Source organism: Kogia breviceps, chromosome 11 (assembly GCF_026419965.1).
Source record: "Kogia breviceps isolate mKogBre1 chromosome 11, mKogBre1 haplotype 1, whole genome shotgun sequence".
NCBI classification, from domain to species: Eukaryota; Metazoa; Chordata; class Mammalia; order Artiodactyla; family Physeteridae; genus Kogia; species Kogia breviceps.
This window is the reverse complement of record NC_081320.1, coordinates 9,913,455-9,928,536: the sequence shown is the minus strand read 5'-3', so window position 1 is coordinate 9,928,536 and position 15,082 is coordinate 9,913,455. Positions and strand designations below refer to the sequence as shown.

General features: G+C 43.2%; 1 protein-coding gene across 6 annotated transcripts in view; it reads left to right on the top strand.

Moving 5' to 3' along the window:
• ZNF2 (zinc finger protein 2) overlaps positions 1–11,457 on the top strand; it is a 45,213-nt gene extending 33,756 nt beyond the window's left edge. For 4 of the 6 annotated variants that reach the window (XM_067007208.1, XM_067007209.1, XM_067007210.1 and 1 more), the window contains 4 exons: positions 3,807–3,878; positions 5,125–5,251; positions 7,916–8,029; positions 8,558–11,457. In XM_067007208.1, coding sequence (XP_066863309.1) covers positions 3,807–3,878; positions 5,125–5,251; positions 7,916–8,029; positions 8,558–9,564 — 1,320 coding nt within the window. In that variant the 3' untranslated portion in view covers positions 9,565–11,457. Of the gene's footprint in view, positions 1–2,023; positions 2,069–3,806; positions 3,879–5,124; positions 5,252–7,915; positions 8,030–8,557 lie in introns of all 6 variants that reach the window. The other 2 variants (XM_067007212.1, XM_067007211.1) reach the window with 1 other exon arrangement.
• The last annotated feature ends 3,625 nt before the right edge of the window (positions 11,458–15,082 follow it).

The window sequence follows — 15,082 nt, the reverse complement described above, 5'->3', positions numbered from 1 at the left end:
AGAATGGCAGTCTCGGGTCTGCTATAACTTTCTGCACACCTCCTTTCCTTCCTTCCTGTTATTTTTCCTGTACACCAAAGTAAACACATAACTCTTGTAAAAAAAAAAAAGAAAAGATCAGAATATAAGGAATTGTAAGAAATAAAATACAAAATCATTTGTAATGCCACCACTCAAATTCCATTTACATTTTAATATATATTCTTCCAGTCTTTTTTCTGTACGTGTGTGCATGCTCAATTATGTAATTTTAAAAGTGTGCATTCTTGGGCTTCCCTGGTGGCACAGTGGTTGAGAATCCGCCTGCCGATGCAGGGGACACGGGTTCGTGCCCCGATCCGGGAAGATCCCACATGCCGCGGAGCGGCTGGGCCCGTAAGCCATGGCCACTGAGCCTGTGCGTCCGGAGCCTGTGCTCCGAAAGTGTGCATTCGTCACTTAATATTGTGTGAATTTCTTTGGGTTTTTTTCCCTTTAAATTTTTTTTTAACAAAACATTACAAAGTTGAAGTCTCCTAGGTATCCCTCCCCAATCCTATTTCCCTTCCTTCCCAGAGATACTTACAATCTGTTGCTTATTGGCCCATATAGGTTTCTGTACATATTATTTACCTGTTTTTAAATTTTATATAACTATTACATGGTAAGTCATTCTATAACTTTATTTTTGCTCAGTAATTATATTTCTGAAATTTATATTACTAACATGAGGTTCTAGTTCATTCATCTTAATCAAGGTATAATATTCACACACACATACACTTATAAAATCACAGTTTATCCTATTGATGAACATGTAAGTTGTTTGCAGTTTATTACTAGTGATCGTTCCCCCGGTGATTTGAGATGCCACTTATGTCGTGTATCAAGCTTTCCTACCTGCTTGGATATGTTTTGGTATTTTCTAGTCTATTGGTCTGTTATCTGTGTGGCTATCTTTTCATGAAAATAAATCATTACAGCGTAGAGGTTAAAAACTGCTAGCCAGAGCTTCCCTGGTGGTGCAGTGGTTGAGAGTCCGCCTGCCGATGCAGGGGACACGGGTTCGTGTTCCGGTCTGGGAAGATCCCACATGCTGCGGAGCGGCTGGGCCCGTGAACCATGGCCACTGAGCCTGCGCGTCCGGAGCCTGTGCTCCGCAACGGGAGAGGCCACAACAGTGAGAGGCCCGCGTACCGCAAAAAAAATACCTCACAAAAACTGCTAGCCAGACTGGGGTTCAAATTCTGCCTCAGCCTCTTACAAAGCCTAAATTTCCTAATCTGTGAAACAGTACGTACCTTATTGATTCATAAGGATGGAATTAAACTATTCTTATAAAGAGTACTTAGTACAATGCCTGGTAAGTAGCATAAGTTCAATAAATGCTAGTTATTATTAATATAATATTATCATATAAAATAACATTTAAAATATAACATTATCATATTAATATAATATCAGTGGTATTCCATTGTATGTATGGTCTGGACCATAAATTATTTAATCAAATCTCCTATTTTATTGTTTATTTTATCTTTTTAATAAATTTATTTATTTATTTATTTTTGGCTGCATTGGGTCTTCATTGCTGTGCGTGGGCTTTTTCTAGCTGCAGTGAGCGGGGGCTACTCTTCGTTGCGGTGCATGGGCTTCTCATTGTGGTGGCTTCTCTTGTTGAGAAGCGCGGGCTCTAGGTGCGTGGGCTTCAGTAGTTGTGGCTCGTGGGCTCTAGAGCGCAGGCTCGGTAGTTGTGGCACACGGGCTTAGTTGCTCTGCGGCATGTGGGGTCTTCCCGAACCAGGGCTCGAACCCGTGTCCCCTGCATTAGCAGGGGGATTCTTAACCACTGTGCCACCAGGGAAGCCCTCAAATCTCCTATTTTAGAAACTTAGGCTATTTCAAATTTTTGCTGTATTGTAAGGATTAAATGAGATGACACATGTAGAGTTCTTAGGAGGTTTCCTCACATGGCACTCAGTAAAGGTTAGTGTTAGTGATGATTAATAAAAAGCTTTGCATGTGTTCTTATTTATTTCCTTAGGGAAAACTCTGAGGAGAAAACTGGATCAAAGATACGTGTTTTAAGGCCCGTGATACAAATGGCAAAGATCTTTCTAAAACACAAATCTGGTGGTGACTCTTCCAGGCTTAAATCCTTCTGTGATCCCCATGGCAGTGGGAGTAGGACCACGCAGAGCTCTCCTTGATCTAGCTCGTCTCTGCCTGCTTCTTCAACCCCATCTTCCCCCCCAGCACTGCCCCAACCTAGACATGGCCATTCTAAACTCATTGCAGTTGTTAATCCTTTCCCTGTAAAGACCTGCCTCCTTGTTTTTGGAAAACTTGATTTTTTGTGTGTGCCTAGAATGTTCTGATGCCTCCCCCAGATCAAAACTTACCTTAGGTCTCCCTTCTGCCAAGAAAACGGCAGTGTTCCTCCCTGCCTCCCGTCTGGGTTAGGCGAGCCTCTGATGTGCTGTCTCATAGTTAGCTGTGCACATCTCTTTAGAGCGTCTATTCATGCTGTAGTGAAATATTAACTTGATTACTTGTTTGTCCTGTGTAGTAGTCCATAAGATTTTGAAAGGCAAGGACAGTGTCATACTTCTTTTGCTTTGGTATAAATCGTTGGTGCTGAATAAATGTTGGTTGGATGGATGGATGAATGAACAACAAGGATCAGTGAATACATTCCCTGGGCTGCAGGACAGTAGAGTCATTGAGCCACATACACACCCTTTCGTTCTGCTTCTCAGGACCACACTCTCCCCGCACCCCACTCATGAATCCTCAAAATGCTTGATTTGACTATGTCTTGATTAGACTCCTGATTGTGAGAAACTGAGATGTACTCAGTAAATGCAAGTAAAGTTTGGTGATAAAGATTCACACAAAGCCTGAGAGGGTTCGAGTCTTATGGAAATCTAAGAATAAATAAGGCTGGTCTGCATGCAGATTGCTGTCTGGGGGTGGTGCTAGGTGCATTAGGGCCTTCAAGGCCAGGAATTCTTGGGTCTTGGCTTCAGCGCTTCACCACCAACGTGCCCGCCTGTGTTTAGTCTGTTACAGCCTGTTCTCTACCTCGTGCCTCCCACATGCTCATGGGTTCTGCTTCCTGGTACCTTTGGCTTCTTGACCCTCATGGCTACTGCTGTCCCTCATGGTGTCCTTTCAGCTCATCACCCACTCGTCCCAACATTTCCTAGTTCACGATCCTGAGGATGGATGTCATCTTTTCAAGCCAGACCATACGTCAGTCCACTGGTCAGCCTGTGCGTTGCCCACCTGTGGCCTAATCAGTGTGGCTCCAGGAGTGAGACACAGGGTCACGTGGAACAAACTGTGGCTGCCCAGGGGCTGCTCCTTTAGCGTCGGGTATTGCTGTGAATGGGCCATTTTTCCTTTGAAGAGGCTATGGGTATTTCCTTGACAGGACTTGTCCGTACAGCCATTCATAAAAGTGCTTATGCTTTTTGTCTAGTAATCATTATGAGCAATGTTGAATGTGAATTTATAAAGACGGTATGAGCCTTAATATGTTCTTGACTGCCAGGAACAGAACTTTGCCTCTAAGATTATGGTAAAACAAGCACCACATTGTGTTCTGCATAGCAATATCCATGGCCTTTCGCTCTAATTCTGGGATGGGGTGGGCTTGCTCTTGGCCTCGCTTTCCTTTGCCTTCCCTTTTTGTAGGGTATTGAGAATGAAGGTGAGTACATAACTCAGTGGTGTGTGGAGATTCCTTGCTTCATGGGTCACAAAACCACAAAACAAGACTGCTCTTATACCCTCTTTCTCATCCCACACCTCTGCCTCATTAGGACTCGGCTCTTCTCTGCAAGGAGAGCACTCGGGAGGGAATGGCTGCTGTGTCTCCAACTGCCAGATTCCAGGTGAGGTGGACTTTTGTGTTTCTGCAATACTCTATCAGGCTCCAGAATGTAACCACTTTTCTTTCTCTGTCTTGGAGCTTCTTTGATCAAACCCAACCAGGTGGAGGAAGGACTCCTTAGGGAGTGTGTCCTTCCCATTTGACTTGTGATATCTTTCAGTGATGCTTCCTTGCCTTGAACATGTGCCCACTAGCCTGTCACCAGGCACACAGCCCCTGTGGCCTTCACCCTGAGCAATTTTGCCTAAAAACCAATGGTACGGGTCTGATTGGAAAGTTTGGGGAACAGTGGGCTGTTTCTAGTTCTGACTTCCCTTTAGTACATCCACTGTGTATGGACTGAAAGTAGGCCCCCATATCCCAGGGAGTTGTTGGGTTAGGCAGAGAACGTGACACATACTGTAAAGCACCTCAGTGAGGTTGAAAGAGTCCTGAAGAGAGTTTTGTGTGGGTAGAGACATGTGGTTTATCCCCTTCTAGCCCAAGGGCCTAGAGTCTTGAATTCCATGCTCTGGCTTAGAGCTTCTGCAGACACTGTGGAGACTCATCTGGGTTTTAGGATTGGGGGTAAAGATACAACCTTACAGAATCACAGAACAGCAGAGTGAAATGAGAGAGATCTTAAAGATGATCTAATCTACACCCTTATTTGAAGGATTTGTTAACACACACACACACACACGCACACACAGACAATTGGTGAAATTTGACTAAGGTTGTAGATTAGATAATTATATAATATCACTGCTATCCTGATTTTTACAATCATACTGTGATTATACCAGAGGATATCCTTGTTCTTACAAAATACACAGTGAAACATTTATGAGTAAAGAGACATCATGTTTGCAAGTTACTCTAAAGAAGTTCAGGAAGAAGGTAGGTGAATGTGCATGTACTGAGAGAGACAGAAAGATAAAGCCAGTGTGGAAAATGTTAATTTGGGGAAGCTGGGTGAAGGGTACATGGGAATTCTTTGTTCTACTCTTACACATTTTCTGTAAGTCTGAAAAAAGAGCCCCTGATATTCAGAGGCTCGTCTAGGAAGGGAGTGTGGGGTTGTGGCCAAGAACTTCATGCCTCGGGGGATTATACCACTTTCCCCAAACGCTTCAAAGCCTTACTTTGTCAGAACCATTTTCTTTCCACTCCCTCTGCATCCTCCAGGCTGTCATCATTATGACAGTTTTGTCTGGTCCATGTAAAGAGAAGGGTTATGAATAAGGAGAACGTAATTGTGTTTCCAGGACCCAGTGACATTCGAGGACGTGGCGGTGGTTTTCACAGATGAAGAGTGGAGGCGTCTGGTCCCTATTCAGAGGGACCTCTACAAGGAAGTGATGCTGGAGAACTATAAGAGCATTGTCTCGTTGGGTAAGGAGAGTTTCCCACCGGGAGTAGACTCTGTACTGTGTTGATGTGGGCTTGAGAGGCTAATAAATTGACACCTCTTCTCCTCCCACCCAAGTCAGAACCCCTGAGAGACAAGATCGAAGAGCAGAGAGATGTGGCTTAGGTGTACAGCAAGAGTGGGTTTCTTAATCCTGAACCCCAGCCTGGGACAGGCTTCCTCCCTGAGCTGTAAGCAGACTGGACAACCAAGGGGCCCTTGCTGAGAAGCCTGGCCCTGCAACACGGAGGGCCAGGGCCAGGGCCAGGAGGAGCAGGGCATGTGAGAGCCTGCTGCAGGGAACTGCTCTCCAGAGGGTTGGGGCCAGCAAAAGAGGCCTAGTTACCTACGCCCAGGTCTTCCCCCAGCTCAGCAGTAACTTACTCAGCTCCATCCAGAGTACTATGGGGGAGTGCAAGGGGCATTCTCGTTGAGGGAAAATTTCTCCTCAGAGAAGCAGAGGAGGGGGAAAGAAGTGTTTCTGTTTAAAAAAAAAGGGGCAGATGGACAACAGGGTCCTACTGTTTAGCACAGGGAACAATATTCAATGTCCTGGGATAAACCATAATGGAAAAGAATCTATTGATGAAAAAGAATGTGTATATATATATATATCTGAGTCACTTTGCTGTACAGCAGAAATTAACACAACGTTGTAAATCAGCTATTCTTCAATTTTAAAAAAGGGTTGGGGGACTTCCCTAGCAGTCCAGTGGTTAAGACTCTGCACTTCCACTGCAGGGGGCGTGGGTTTGATCCCTCGTCAGGAACTAAGATCCTGCATGCCACACGCGCATGCCAAAGAAAAAAAAGAGGGCATGTAGGGGTGAGATTATAAGGTTGTAGCTCAGAGTAGGTCACTAGAAATGTGTTTGATTTTGAATATTTGTCTTAAGGACGTCTTAGAGAGATGCCTGCAGAAGGCACTTTGCAATGATAGAGACTTGTGTGACAAAAGGAAAATTAAGAGCTACGGCTGATGTGAGGTATTCGTGAGAGTAAAGTTGGGATCCTGTAAGGAGAACCTCTCAGGAGCTTCCAGAATAAGAGGCTGAGTGTGTACAGATTTAGAATAGACAAAATCAGCAGCAGGTGGCAGTAAAAGGAGTCACATCGCAGATTTCATTCAAGGCAGGTCAAAAAAGCAAGCACAACACCCTGGATTAGCTTAAACAGGCCAAATCTGGAAATAGAAGAGAATGTTTAGGGAGCATTAAGGGAGACTGCTGAGCCTTTGTCACAGACTTTGGTGGGAAAAATCGAAATCAAAGGACAGAGACAGGAAGCCATGGGCAGGTGATGGATGTGGCCGTTCTCAGCAGAGTCAGCATACAACCAGGTGGATGATCCTTGGGCCCAAGAATAAAGTACCTCTCTTGCCCAAGTCAGGGGTCCCAATGCAGCGTAAGTTTAGACCTCAAGACTATTTCTAGGAGGGGATCTGTTTTTTGAATGTAACCAAAGATGGACAGATTCACTTCTAGAAATTTGTCCTAAGGAAATAATAAGATTAGCAGCCTGTGGTGTACACAGATATTCATCATACCATTGTTTGTTTTAGCAAAACATTGAAAACAGTCTGGAATGTCTGTCAGCAAGAGGTTAATTAAATAAATGATGTTATTCCATACAATGTAATACCATGTAGCCATTAAAATGGTGAGGTAGAGCTGTGCTAATTAAAATAATATTTTAAATTTATTATTATGTGAAAAAATCAAGTTTAAAATTTAGCATTATTTAATTATCCAGTTATTTGGGGGTTTTCCTTGGTTTTTTTTTTTTTTTTTTTTTTTTTTTTTTTTAACTGAGCGTCTTCTGCCCAAAATGATGTTTTACATGTAAAAGTGCCTGGAGTGACATATATTATATATAGTGAATCGTGATGGATTTAGAAATTATCTATTTGTAGATGTCAAAATAAATCAAATAGGAATGATTTTAGTTGGGGTAGTCTTAGTTATTTTCCAAAATCGCTCTCCAGTAGTTTTTTTTTATTTTCAAAAATTGAGATATAATTGTAATTATCCAGTTTTTAACAAAATGTATCTATAGGTATCTTTCAGTATCAAAGTGAATAGAAAAAAAGAAATGAATACAGAGTACAAAAGGTGATTTTTCTTATTACTTGTACATGCCTCTAGATTTCCTGCAATGAACATGATCCACTTGTTTAAATAAAATCACAATAGTAAACCTGGACCAGGGCTCGAACCCGTGTCTTCTGCATTGGCAGGCAGATTCTTAACCACTGTGCCACCAGAGAAGCCCCCACATTACATATTCTTATTCAAGGTGACCTTTCTTCATTCTCATCTTCTCTGAGTTAAGGACTCTTCCCCCCATCCTACCAGTGCTAAAGCTAGGATCATCCCATTCACTTCGTGGGGAAGAATAAACACATTAATTCAAATGGAGTCTATCAACTCTCTGACCAAATGCTATTTGTTCCTTTTTAGAACCTCAATCTTGACCTCCATTCAGAATTTCCTGAATTCCTTGTATGTCTTCATATTCTGTATTCCTGTTGTGTACTTTGTGCCTTTTGCATTTACTCTCTGAAAGACTTAGAGGTTGGGATTAGCTTTGGAATCATTGTGTATTTATTCACACATGACCACCTGGCTTGTTTCTTTCTCCATGAGCAGGACTTCCAGTTCCTGGACCTGATGTGATTTTTCAGTTGAAGAGAGGGGATGAGCCTTGGATAGTGGAGCTTCATGGATCTGAGGGGAAAGAATGTGCAGAGAATGTCTCTCAAGGTAATTGGGTATGAACTGGGTGGGGCAGAGTTTTGTTTTGTTTTGTGGTTGTTATTTAGGTGTATGTGGAAGGGAGTATTGGGTATCACCTTTTTCTCAAATTCAAATATTCTGCTTTATTATTTATTTTCTGTCCCCCACCAGCGTTTTTTTTTTCTTTTTCTCTACACCTTAAAGTTCTGTTCACTATTATTCACCAAATGTTTACTTTCTCAGACCTGTCACATTACCCATTCATGCTTTGATATTCCTATTCCTCACCATCCCCTCCACTTAGCCAGCTCTCCTACTTAACCTGGCCATGCTCCCATGGAAATTCTCCTCTTTTCTGAGATTTCCACTATCAGTTCTATTCCCCGTTTCAGTCCCAAGTCTTGGTTTCTCCCTGGAGTGTAACACTGTTTCTGGGAGCAAGCAATGCGGTGACTGTACATGCCTTTTCAGATTTATCATAGCATCTCTCCTCTCTGCTGTAACATTTCCTAACCCAAGAAAGAAACATACATCTGTGTTTTCTGTCCATTCCAGACTGGGACACTAAGCCTGAGATTCAAGGTGCTTCAGAAGAAGAAAAATCAGAAATAACAATGAGGGAAAAGCTTGGAATGAAAGGTCCTCCATCTCCTAAATTTGAAGTTCATGCAGTGGATGGTGGGTTGGGAACAGAGATGGAATGCCCTGCAGTGGAGGCCTGCAAGAAATCCCTTTCTCAGGAGGAAAGGTTGCAGCATGGGGCAACCCCTCCCAAGAAAATTCTCACTAAAGAGAGAGACCAGGAATGCAGTGACTGTGGGAAGACCTTTTTTGACCACTCCTCCCTTATTCGCCATCAGAGGACTCACACTGGAGAGAAGCCCTATGACTGTCCTGAATGCGGGAAAGCCTTCAGTCACAGGAGCAGTCTCAGTAGACATCTGATGTCGCACACTGGGGAGAGCCCCTACGAGTGCAATGCCTGTGGGAAAGCCTTTTTTGACCGTTCATCCCTAACTGTACATCAGCGAATTCATACTGGAGAGAAGCCCTTTAAATGCAACGAGTGTGGAAAAGCCTTCTTTGACCGCTCGTCCCTTACTCGACACCAGAGAATTCATACTGGAGAAAGTCCTTATGAATGTAATCAGTGTGGGAAAGCCTTTAGCCAGAAAAGTATTCTTACTCGACATCAGCTAATCCATACGGGCAGGAAGCCGTATGAATGTAACGAGTGTGGGAAAGCCTTCTACGGTGTCTCATCACTAAATAGACATCAGAAAGCCCACGCTGGAGAGCCTCGCTATCAGTGCAGCGAGTGCGGGAAAGCTTTCTTTGACCGCTCCTCCCTTACTCAACATCAGAAGATTCACACTGGAGACAAGCCATATGAATGCAGCGAATGTGGGAAAGCATTTAGCCAGAGGTGCCGGCTTACGCGACACCAGAGGGTTCATACAGGAGAGAAGCCCTTTGAATGCAGCGTGTGTGGGAAGGTTTTCAGTTCCAAATCATCAGTTATTCAACATCAAAGGCGTTATGCCAAACAGGGAATAGACTGAGTTGAGCAAAAGCTTTAGTTAAAGGACCTCCATGCAAACTCAAGATCGGTCTTCCGCATCTTAAACCCATCTCCTGGTCATTGCACCTAGTCTGGCTACTACTCTCCTTATCTGCCTCTGTTACCACAGTGTTTGAAGGAACACTCTCTACCCACTGTGTTATAGAGCTGATGTGGGATGCCAGAAATTAGGATGTGACTCTTCAGAGTCAACATTTTGCAGAGATTTGTCAGACGATAGGGACAAACGTTAGGAGGCAATCCTCAGACACACCTCTCGTCCTAGGCCCCAGGTATCACTACACTTTAAATAACTTGAGGCCACAGCAGGAGGGGAAGGTACACTAATGTCAGAGCAATACTGTTGTTTCCAGAACAGTTCTTTCTTTATAGCCATTAGTCCCTCTCTCTTGGAGATTTTTTGGGCACTGACCTTGTTCTGTTGTGTCCCAGCTTCTAGATTTCTTAATACTACTACTAGTAGCTAGCACTTATTGAGCACTTATTATGGGGCAAGCACTCAGCTGAGAGTTTTGCAAGGAGTAGATTATTTGCTCCTCTCACTAACCCTCTGAAGTAGGTACTGTTACTACCCAAATGTTACAGATGAGAAAACTGAAGTTTAGAGGGGTTAAATAACTTGCCCAATGTGACAGCTAGTAAAAGGTGAAGCCACGTCTTGAATACAGGTCTCCCTTCAAAGTCTGTTCTCTTTACCATAATGCTATAAGGTTTGTTTTATAATTTATGTACATGTATTATCTCCTCAACCAGATTGTAAGCACTTGGAGTTGTGACTTATATGTCTTTGTATCTCACACAGTGCCTTGCAAATAATAGGTGCTCAATAAATATTTATCTGAATTAATGACTCTTTGACTTACCAAATTCTATTTAAAACACCTCTTAGATTCACATCCTTTGTCTGAATTTCACAGTCTAGCCTGTACCTTTATCATCTCAGGCTCCCATTACTGCAGTAGACACTCCTTGGTTCAAATTCTTTCCTCTTCATTATTGAGGAGGGGGATATTAAGCTATGGGGCAATAAGTAAACCCCAAATAAAGATTCATTTCTCACATAAACTCAGATGTGAGTCTGTCTTCCTTCATCCTCATCATTTAGAACATGTTGCCTCCAAGGTCATCATGGAAGAGAAAGCTGGGGAGTATGCTGGGATATTTTTAAGGGCCATCACTTCTGTTTATATCTCATAAACCAGAACCCAGCACCAAGAGACTAGGAAAGTCAACAGGCACCTCAGCATTTGGTTAATATAAACAGCCTCTGTCACAAGTTACATTTTCCATATTACTGTTAGGCCAGTCTTTCCAAATGATCCCTTCCTGCCCATCATTGCCTTACTCAAGACCTAAAATAGCTCCCTGTTTAATGAAAACGTCTCTGAATATTTAAGGTCTGCCATGAGGTGATCCCACATTGCCAAACTTGAAATCTCGACTCCCAAAACCCTGCTATTCCCTGGGCCCAGTCCTATATTTTTATTTTATTGACAGTCAGGCACCAGGCAGCTTTGACTCTAGGTTCTGCATTCCCTTTCTATTTGCTTAAGGTGAAGCCCAGAAGAGGACTTGATTCTGAAAGGCTGTCTGGAACTTACCTCACCCTGCATGAATCCCAGTGGACCAACATGCATTTCTCCCTGGGAGTAAAAGGCTGATTCAGGACGCTGGAATTCCAAACAGACCCTTCCCTAATCTACTCACAACCCTATTGATCCACCTTTCTTGAAGCAGATGAGCAGCAGGAAGACTTTTCACATGTGGACTTTCAAAGTAACAAGGAAAAACAGTGCAGAATCTACTGAAGTGGATAATACCATTATTTAATAACGTCAAGTACAAAATAAACTACTGACAGACTTTTGGCTGATGACTGTCTCTGAGAGTTCTGAATCTTTAATTTATTGCCTTGTTAAAAGTAAATTGAATGTCAGGTATTCCCCTAAGATACTCTGCCATTGTCAGCAAGATGAGACTAGAATGGACTTTTGAGTAAAGTGGTAATCGAAACAGAGTGGGGACATGAAGTCAGCAGTTCTCCCTTTGTTCCTTTCTAAAATTTGGTGATCTGCAGAGCATTTTTAAAAGGTGGAGTACTGTTCCATCTCCTGCTAAAAATTCTGAGGAAAGGGCCATTTTACCTCTCAGTAAGGTATGGAGTAGTGGAGGTCTTAAATTTTGAGGTTTTAGCTTCACTGAATGACCATTAGTAGGGTGAAATCTTCGAATCAGAAACTGGACAAACTGGAAGTATGCCAGCATTCTTTTTTTTAATCTATCTTTTTTTTTTTCTTCTTTTTGTTTGGCTGTGGCACTCGGGATCTAGTTCCCTGACCAGGGATCGAACCTGGGCCCCTGCATTGGGAGCGCAGAGTCTTACCCACTGGACCACCAGGGAAGTCCCTAGATAACATATTGATAAAGCCAGAATCGTGATTCCTTAGAAAGTCCAAGAGAAAGCTGGCTGTGGATGTCAAGTTCCTAAGTGGTCTGTCTTATCCAGGTGGGACTTCTGCGGTAAAAAGGCAGAAAGTAGTTGAAGTACCCATGTTGGGGTGATGGGGATCCTGGTGAGCATCTTCCTTGACTATGCATTAACAAGAGCCTGAATGTACAGGGGAAAGTATGTATCAGCTTTTATTGACAGTAGAAGTGTGAAGATCATATGGCACCAACGTGGGAGACAAGGACCCAGATCTGGCCCTGGAAAACTGCAGTACCTTTCCCCTCCAGGACCATTAAATATGAAATCAACTTGAGACTCTAAGCCCTGTACCCGAGTGCAGGCATTTTAGATCAGTGCTGCCCAACAGGAATATAATGCCATATTTTAAATATTAAAATGAAACAGCAAAAGCTAATTTCAATATTTCATTTCAATCAATATTTGAATTTCATTCAAATATTTTTAAAACTTCAAAATATAGTCAATATAAAAAGCATTGAGATAGATACTACAGTTTTTTAAAACTAAGTCTTCAAGTACTTTATTCTTACAGCACATCTCAAATTCTGACTAGCCACATTTCAAGTGCTCAGTAGCCACCCTGGGCTAGCTGTTATTGTATTGTATAGCACAGTTTTGCAAAATCATCAGGGGCTGTTAGAGGTAAAAGGTAAGGGATTATTTTGATCATTGGAGACGTTAGAGGGATGCTTGCTCCTGGTCACGTGGCAAGCACTGTGTACCTGCAGAAAGCAGTCTTCTGCTTCCAGTAGGACAAATATCTGGGTGGGGTCCAGGCTGGGGAAACCTGTTGTCACTGTCTCTCAGATACAGTTTTCAACAGCTCTCAAAACGGCTGTTCTGATCACTATGTGCCTGCCTCCTTTGTTCTTAGTTCGATCAGAACTCAAGTGGGGAAAAGATGTTACTTGATGAACCTCTAACCCCAATGAGGATATGCAGGAGGAAGTATCCAAGGTTGCTAGTTAGGGAAAGTTAAAAGATACTTCATGTGATCATGTATTTTATCTCTTTCTGAACAGGATATTAGAATCCATTTATTATGATTCTGGAGGGAGGAGGAAGCTCTATTAGAATGAGCAAAGCATGAATGGGTGCTGGCAATAGACACTCCAAAACTGTAAATATAAAACAGTGAGGAAAATTATAGCCATGATGATAAAGTGGAAGGATTTGTCCCACTGTTTCCTTTCTGATTCCATGGTTTGGCTGCTTAAAAAGCTAGATCCTGGAAGTTAACTACTACAGTTATCACAGTAAAGTTAATGAAGTGGAGCCACCTGCAGCTAGTTCTCTGCTTCATCTTGTTTCTGTATCAGAAGACAGTTGCAAATCACCCCTTGACTGATACGCAGCCATTGATCTAGCTAACACATTCTTGTGTATACCCAGTAGCTGATCCACTAATAGCAGCATAAACGTAACTTCACCTAACACACTAGCAATTTGCTTTTATTGTCCTGCCACTGAGATATTTAAATTTTTTGCATATATATAATCTGATAAAGCAAGATTTGAATATTAAAATACTGAAGTTACTCATTACATTATTAATAACAAGTACCTGCAAAAAAAGAAGAAAAAGCCAATACAAAAGTATATGATCACGTTGGTCACTGCTGTGGGCAACTGAGGCTCGATCTTATGGGAACGTCTTATAGGCAGACTGAAATGGAAAAGAGTGATCCCAGATATATAGGTGATATCTGGAACTATGTGAGTGTAGGGAAATTGCTCATGAAGGTGTAGTGTAGGAAGAGACCAGGGTCTAGGACAGGTCCTTGGGGAACACCAACATTTAAGGGGCATGAAGAGAGGAAGAGCCCTTAAAGCAGAGTGAATAGAAGAGGTAAGAGGAACACCAGGTGAGAGCAGGGTCACAATTCAAGAGAAGACTCTCAAGAAAGGGAATAGTCAAAAAGCATTCAATGTTGCCAAAAAAGCATTCAATGTTGCCAAAAAAAAAAGCATTCAATGTTGCCAAGTGGTCCAAAGGGACAAAGAGTCTATTGGCATTTGTCGGTAACTTAAATGGTTGAGCCAAAGTCATATTGGAATAAACTTGGTTGAGGAATGAGCGGGATGTGGAAGGTAAAAATAGCAAGTATCCGCAATGCTGAATAGTTTGACTTTGATAAGAAGGAGAGAGGATGGTAGTTGGAGGCTGACGTGACACTGAGGGAAGATTTCTTTTAAAACGTTAGAGATGTGAACATTTATCAGGATGCTTTAAGTATAGGAGACAGAAAATGCTTCCCCAACTTGCTTAAGCCTGAAGGTGCTTTATTGACTTTTACAATTGCGAACCCCAGGTGTAGCTCTGTTTATTGTTACAATTACAGAAAGCAGAAAGAATGGAGGTGAAGAAAGGCAAATTTGTAGATTTGATTACGGTCAAGTATGGAAATTCTCTCTGAGGCGTCTTCCCCACCCACACCCTCCCGAAGTGAGGGAGACGATGAAGTAGCAGGTGCCTGAGAAGGATAGAAAATGTTTAAAAGTATCCTCCTGGAGAACTGGATAGCAAGCTGCCTAGGAAACAGAGCCATCCGCGGTAGGGTGACGGGCCCAGCTGGGGCAAGCGAACAGGGCTATGAGACCGCTTTGGCTCTTTTCTCATCGGCTTTCCTCCATATTTACTAAAAACCGCGAGGTTGCACCTTTTTAGCGATGGACGCGAATACCCCGTTGCTACCTTAGGGGGCGGGGCGTCTTCAGTGGGCGTGGCCTAGCATCGCCGCTACCCCGGAGGCCTTCTGGGGATCGTAGTTTTCCGAGCGCATTTTGCGCAGGCGCTTTGCGCTCTTTGCGCCTCACGCCGCGCCGCGAGCGGGTCGGCCACCGGGGTGAAGACCTAGGATTGGGCGTGGTGGGAGAGGCGGCCGGGGAGGGACGTGTTGAGGAAGGGGCCGGGAGGTAGGGAGCGATGCGTAGCGCCATGACCTGAGGGTGGAACCGAAATGGGGTGTTTTCGAACTATCCTTGGCCGCCGCTTCCCCCGCTGACTTTGAACCGGCCGGCCGCGGGG